Source organism: Argentina silus, assembly GCF_951799395.1.
Source record: "Argentina silus genome assembly, chromosome: X".
NCBI lineage: Eukaryota > Metazoa > Chordata > Actinopteri > Argentiniformes > Argentinidae > Argentina > Argentina silus.
The window spans coordinates 21,374,745-21,381,789 of NC_139653.1; the positions used below are offsets into that span (position 1 = coordinate 21,374,745).

The following is a 7,045-nucleotide window of genomic DNA, read 5'->3' on the forward strand; positions in this document are numbered from 1 at the left end:
TCTGCCGTAATTCATTCAACCCCTGTAGTCAGCAGAACAAGCACACATCATCCGTGGCTAGTGCATCCTGCAGAAAACTCAGGAGCTGCGTTGTGGAGGGAGAGAGAGAGAGAGAGAGAGAGAGAGAGAGAGAGAGAGAGGCTGCCTGCCTGAGGACCACTGCAGCTGCACTAAATCTGGGGCTGTCACGCCAGCCCTCACCAGAGAAGAGAGGGAGAGGGAGAGAAGAGTGATTTAAATAAGAAGATCATCTGTCTCGTATCTGGGACAAACAGTGATGGGATCTGAGGGAAGACTGTCCATCACGAGATCAAAACGTAAAAGAGAGGAAAAGTCCCTTTGAGTCATTGGGTTGAAGATTGAGCATCTTCAGAAAAGTGCAGTAGAGGAAGGCTTCTAAAAGGTGAACCGTAGAAGAGGATTTCTGACTGCTGTGCTCTGTGCTGCGCTGCACAACTCTCTGCTGTCGTGTCCACAAGTCCTCCTCACCCCTCTCCTCCCCTGCATCTGTCTGCTCCTAGTGAATGTCTTCTCTGCATGCTCTCCCACTGCTCGGCAGGTGAACACACTCATGGTCGATGCCAAGGGAAGGAACATGAAATGTCTGACGTTCTTCTTGATGCTACCAGAGTCAGTGAAGAGCAAGTCCAGTAAGAGCTCCAAAAAGGGGAACGCCAGCGGCAGCTCCAAGCTGCCTCCTGTCTGCTACGAAATCATCACCCTGAAGAGCAAAAAGAAGAAGAAGATGGCAGCAGACATTTTCCCTACCAATAAGCCAGCTTCGTCCACCACAGTCCAGCAATACCAGCAGCAGAACCTCAACAATAACAACACCATCCAGAACTGCAACTGGCAGGGGCTGTACTCCACTATACGAGAGAGGTAAGTTACATTGCCTGTAGCCTGCACATCCTCCCCGAGGCATTCAGGTAGAACTCCACTGAACTGTTCTCCTAAAACTTTACTGGAAAATGGAGGAGTCCAACTTTACATTACAATGCAGTGGGGTGCAAATAATGCATTATAAGGTGATTCAACATTTTTAGAGCTTGTTTTTGTGTACAAGTAAACTATGGATGTGTTATGTTGCCTCTTTTACAAAACCCTTCTGTGAAATAAGAAATACAAGAAAAGTTCTTCCCATGACGGAAGTTAAAACATAGTCCTCGAAAATACAGGGCTTACACTTGCTGAGTCTGAAGACTTTGCGTCCTGCTCTGAAGCTGCTGGGGATATCTATATTTACCAATTCTTTAGTCCTGGAGATATTGTTGCTGAGAAATAAACACAGAGTGGATAAGCGACAGGTGCTTTTGATATGCACAACGTAAGAGTGAAAAAGAAATATTGACCTTGGCCTATCAGTAAAAGGCCCACGCTGGCCAGAGCAAATGTGTGCTTTCAGACCTGGCTTTGTTGTCTCTCCAGAACATCATGGGGCTGTTTACCCACCCATCTGACATGTTCCAGTGCTCAATAATAAATGAAGATAGCTTTATTGTTGCCTCCATTTTTCAGTGTGGGGATTTTCCATAGTGTTCCAGTCAGTTTCATTGTGTGATCCATGAATAGTTTAAAGTGAACAATTAGGATACAGCATTTAACCGTGTTATCTGGATGAAGCGGTACAGTACTCCTGTGAGTTAACAAGTTAACAAACTAGCACTGAAATCTCGCCTAAAGCTAGTGGACCACTTAACTTCTACATCTGTATTAAAACTCTGTTTTAAAAACTGCTGAATACTTGTTGTGATATAGAAAACAGTGACAGGATATAACAGAAAAACTGAACTCCAGTATGTCTTTCTTTTGCCTGTTTTGCAGAAACTCTGTGATGTTCAACAATGAATTGATGGCAGACGTTCACTTCGTGGTCGGTCAAACTGGAGGGACAGAGAGACTGCCTGGACACAGAGTAAGGCATCCAATTAGTGTGCCAGAGGGGAAAATAAAAAAAAATAGGCTCTAATCCACTCAGCGCCATTGGTATCATCATACAGATGATAGCCAACAGTAATGGAAGTGAAATCCTTTGTGTTCAACTCTCACTTCTGTGCCATGTGTCTTTCCGAGACGCTTCTCAATTATTTATGTAAATTAGGCTGAAGGATGGAGTGACTGACATAGAAGGAGGAAGAAGGCAACCTCTTCAGCAGTCATCCCACTAAGAATTCACCCACTTTGTCTCTGTTTTTATCAAGACTTTTAATAAGATGTACGGTATCCAACAGGCCATTTGAGTGGTGCATTCAAATGTCGCATTCTGCAGACACTTGTGTCCATGATGCTCAGACCGTTGTTCTACAACTTTAGCATTTTTCTACATATATTGCCGTATGCTAGTAACGTGACTGACCAATTAGTACTGTAGTTATTCAGGGTTGTGCTTAAAATAGTTTGGGCCAGCCTTGAACCACTTTTATGGTCTAGAGACGTTCCTATACTGCAAGACTGATTTCTTTGTGTGTATTCTTCCCTGACCCCATTGTATTTACCAGATGTTCACATGAATTATTACTACCTGTTCATAACATTTTCATGGACCATGCACAGTACTCTGAACACCACTGTATGAATACTATATAATGACTTTGCCCTCACCTAAAATACATATATGATTTACAATGATTTTACCCCTTTAAATTGAATCTGCAACCCATGTTCTTTCCAAAATTACATTGGCTAGTGAGCCATGCACAAGTCATCATTTTTATTATTTTTAACAGGGCGAAATACATAAGTCTATGATCGGTTGCCGAGATGCACTTTGCACATTTATTGAAAGCAGTTATGGAAGGGCATTGTGGATGATTTGACTATGCTCTGTCCCGAGCCAATATGCCAATGGGGCATGATGACGTTCTGCCAAACAATCTTTATGATATCCATTTGGCAGGCATTCAGATATCCATTATGATTTTATTTACAAAGTTATGTCTTTCTTTGAATGAAAGAGCTGCAGCAACAAGGCATGCACTGTCATGTTTCATTATGTATTGTCTACTCTAAAAGCACATCTGTGTGCAACTGAATTTCAATTAGCCTCTCGCTAAAGAGGAAAAAAACAACTCTAGCTTAATAGCTATCCCCAGCAATTGCAGTTTGTCCTGTCATCACAGGCTTCCACCATTGTCTAAATGAGACATTTGTGATAGATTTGGAGCATCTGGAGTCCAGAATCCACTTGAGTTTGATACACTTCATGGAGGTCTTTATCCCTCTTCCTCTGAATCCTCTGCGGTATTGTGTTGCCATCTGATTTCATCATTAGCAGAGATAGTTCATTAGCATCTGAAAAAATAACCCATTCACTTATTATGAAGAACTCCTATTCACATCGAGGACAAATGCTATCTTTTCATTAGCTTTGTGTCTTTCTTTTCCCCAGGGGGAAATTACCACTGTGGTTAAGTATAGCTGATTGTGGGTGAATCTTTGTGTGTGCCACCAGATTTCATGGTTAAATTACTCCTATTCAGAGGGAAGGGGGTGAACTGTACAATCTGATGCATGAAAGAGACCAACTGTACTGTATGCAGAAAGAAGTAATTCAATGTGAACAGGATTTCATGAATTTGTTAAGAATCACCACTCCCTTTCATGAATATGAATCTCTTCACTTCAGCCATGGCTCTATGTTATGTCACTTTTTCTCTTCCTCACTGTCTCCTCTCTTCTTTCAACAGTATGTTTTGGCGGTAGGGAGCTCTGTGTTCCATGCCATGTTTTATGGGGAGCTGGCTGAAAACAAGGATGAAATCCGGATTCCAGACGTGGAGCCAGCAGCTTTCCTGGCTATGTTGAAGTAAGCTTCCTCTCCTCTTACTTCCCTCTGTCTGACACCTTGGTCCCTGACCTCTCATTTCACTCATTTCAATTAGACTTCAGGTTCTGTAGGAGCTGTGACTGTGAAGCCATTAAGCAATGAAGCCATTTTAAATAAATCTTTGGATCAACTCCAGTTGCTTAATCGTCTACTTGGAAACTTAAGCTATAATATGTTATGGCCAGCAGTTCACAGCTATTAAAAGTTCTATGGCTTTTGGAAGAACTTTCACTCTGTCTCATTTGACTGAATTTTAAACGATAATCAGCTTAATTTGATATCCCAGAAAGTACACCACCAAATGATTAAACACAGCTTCTGATGTCCTTTTTGAATTACGATGCTGACGATTGCTAACAAAAGGTTCCCTCTTTTGCACAAGGCCCTGTTTCCCTAGTGTATTGCAATGCCAGACCACAGTAAAACAACACCAGTCTTTTCCCCTCTGGTCTCATCATGAAAAACAAAGCTAGAGATGCCATTTCCTTTTACTCTTATTCTTATTCTTTTTTGCCTCACCAGATCACTCCCTGTTTCTTATCCACCTCTTTCTCTCTTACTACCACCTCCCTCTGCTGACTCTCTCTCTGCATAACCACTATATGAGTATATGTTTTCCTGTTCCTCTGCGGGAACTGAGTGGTGAGCCAGTGTGTAGGAGGAATATCTTACTTTGCTATGAAATGGATTCAGCTCTGTTTGTTCCTGCCCCGTATACAAGCATTTCACTATATTTACTATATTCAACTGTTCTATATTTATAATTTATTCCTATTTCCCATCAATTTCTAACCATGTTGTGCAAAAACATGGAAACAAATCTCATCTGCTAGGCTCCCTTCTAGCTTATGTTTCCTACAGTATGATTTTGTGTATTGCATTATGCAATTACATTTTTCCCTATATTCTGTCCCTTTATCACTGCAACATGAGACCTTGCATTATTCAAGGTAAATCAAAGTGAATACTTTACTTTAGTTCTAAACAACACATTTACCTGTCCACAGGTACATTTATTGTGATGAAATTGACCTGAGTGCTGACACAGTGTTGGCCACCCTCTACGCTGCTAAGAAGTACATTGTTCCTCATCTGGCGCGTGCCTGTGTCAACTTCCTGGAGACCAGCCTCAGTGCCAAGAACGCCTGTGTGCTGCTGTCCCAGAGCTGCCTGTTTGAAGAGCCCGACCTGACGCAGCGCTGCTGGGAGGTGATCGACGCCCAGGCTGAACTGGCCCTGCGCTCCGAAGGCTTCTGCGACATTGACTCCCAGACCCTGGAGAGCATCCTAGAACGGGAGACACTCAACGCTAAAGAGATAGTTGTGTTTGAGGCAGCGCTGAGCTGGGCAGAGGCTGAATGCCAGCGACAGGAGCTCACCATGTCCATTGACAACAAGCGCAAGGTCCTGGGCAAAGCTGTGTACCTGATCCGCATCCCCACCATGGCACTGGATGACTTTGCCAATGGTGCCGCCCAGTCAGGAGTGCTGACCCTAAATGAGACCAATGACATCTTCCTGTGGTACACAGCAGCCAAGAAGCCTGACCTGCAGTTTGCCAGCCAGGCCAGGAAGGGCCTGTCGCCACAGCGGTGCCACCGCTTCCAGTCATGTGCTTACAGGAGCAACCAGTGGCGTTACCGGGGTCGCTGTGACAGTATACAGTTTGCTGTGGACAAACGTGTGTTCATTGCTGGCTTTGGCCTGTATGGATCCAGCTGTGGTTCAGCGGAGTACAGTGCTAAGATTGAGCTGAAACGTCAAGGAGTGCTGCTGGGACAAAACCTCAGCAAGTACTTCTCAGATGGGTCCAGCAACACGTTCCCTGTCTGGTTTGAGTACCCAGTGCAGATTGAGCCAGATACGTTCTACACAGCCAGTGTGGTGCTCGATGGGAATGAGCTAAGCTATTTCGGACAGGAGGGCATGACAGAGGTGCAGTGTGGGAAGGTGACATTCCAGTTCCAGTGCTCCTCGGACAGTACCAACGGGACTGGGGTACAGGGGGGACAGATCCCTGAGCTTATCTTCTATGCTTAAGATCCCCAATGCAGTTCTGCTTGTTCTTTGAGGACTATGACTGAAATATTATATCTGTAATTTATGTCACTATTTGTTTTGTTCTGTTATTTATGTGGAAAAAAATGTCTGCGCTCAGACCTTACAAAGAGTGAATGAGGATTCAGTTTTGGTCCTGTTGGTGGTCTGAACTTTGTGTGCCATGTACTGTATGTATCACCTTAAAAGGTGATTACACAATAGAGATCTTTAATGAGTGGGATCATTTGATGAGCATTGTCTCAATATCTTGACATGTTTGTATGTATATATATATTGTATGTAAATTGTGTAATATATACTACCACTTTTGTGGCTAATCTTATATGACTACAATGCTATGTTTATTATTTGAATGCTTGCACAGGATGCACATATATATAGCAGCAATACTTCACTTCTACCTGAAGATTAGCACCTCATAAAGCACTCTATCCCATCAGTATAATGAGACCTGGAGAATGAAGCAATGGTGATATTTAATACCAAAATCACATTTGAGGCCACAATTACTGTATGCCACTGGGTTTGTTCAGAGAAAGAAACATTAGGTTTCTATGTTTTTGAACCTCTGGCTTTGTGTTTCTTTGAATACAGTAATTGGACACTTAGAGAGGGCTTGAGGGGTCATAGATAGGCTACGGAGCACTAGACATAATAAGCCTGTAGCATGTTCTCCTGCACCACACAGTCAACTCAATCACTCTTGTGTGCTTTCAGTTTAATTGTGTCTATCATATTTGCAGTGAAATATGAAGATGTAAACACCTTTCACCACTTTATGGTACATAGAAATACTTTCTTCTTTCTGGATACTAAGCTGTCTCCTTGGGGCCGGTTTTTGGGCAGAATTTTGCTCTCTGTTCAGCATTATTACTTTGCATTACATTGATTTTATGTTCATCTAATACATTGGAGATTGTGCATCAAGCTAAATCCTTAAAACAGATCAACTCATGGATCTTACTGTAAAATGGTTTCCAAGATAATATTGTGCACTACTGTATGGTGACTTGCCAAGCATTCCCTCTTAATGTGACCAGTTGAACCTATCGGTACATACAGATGGATCTACTAAGCATTGCACTTATTTTGTTATTTGTTGATGATTCTGTTATTGTATGAGTTTTAATGAGGCAGCTTTTTGGTTTGCTCCCGCTA

General features: G+C 42.7%; 1 protein-coding gene across 1 annotated transcript; it reads left to right on the plus strand.

Moving 5' to 3' along the window:
• Positions 1–571: 571 nt before the first annotated feature.
• On the plus strand, positions 572–5,866 carry btbd3b (BTB (POZ) domain containing 3b; the record flags this gene model as incomplete). The annotated part of the gene is made up of 4 exons (XM_083695488.1): positions 572–882; positions 1,825–1,915; positions 3,687–3,805; positions 4,834–5,866. 4 exons carry the CDS (start codon positions 572–574, stop codon positions 5,864–5,866), a joined length of 1,554 nt encoding a protein of 517 aa, XP_083551614.1.
• Between the last annotated feature and the right edge of the window lie 1,179 nt (positions 5,867–7,045).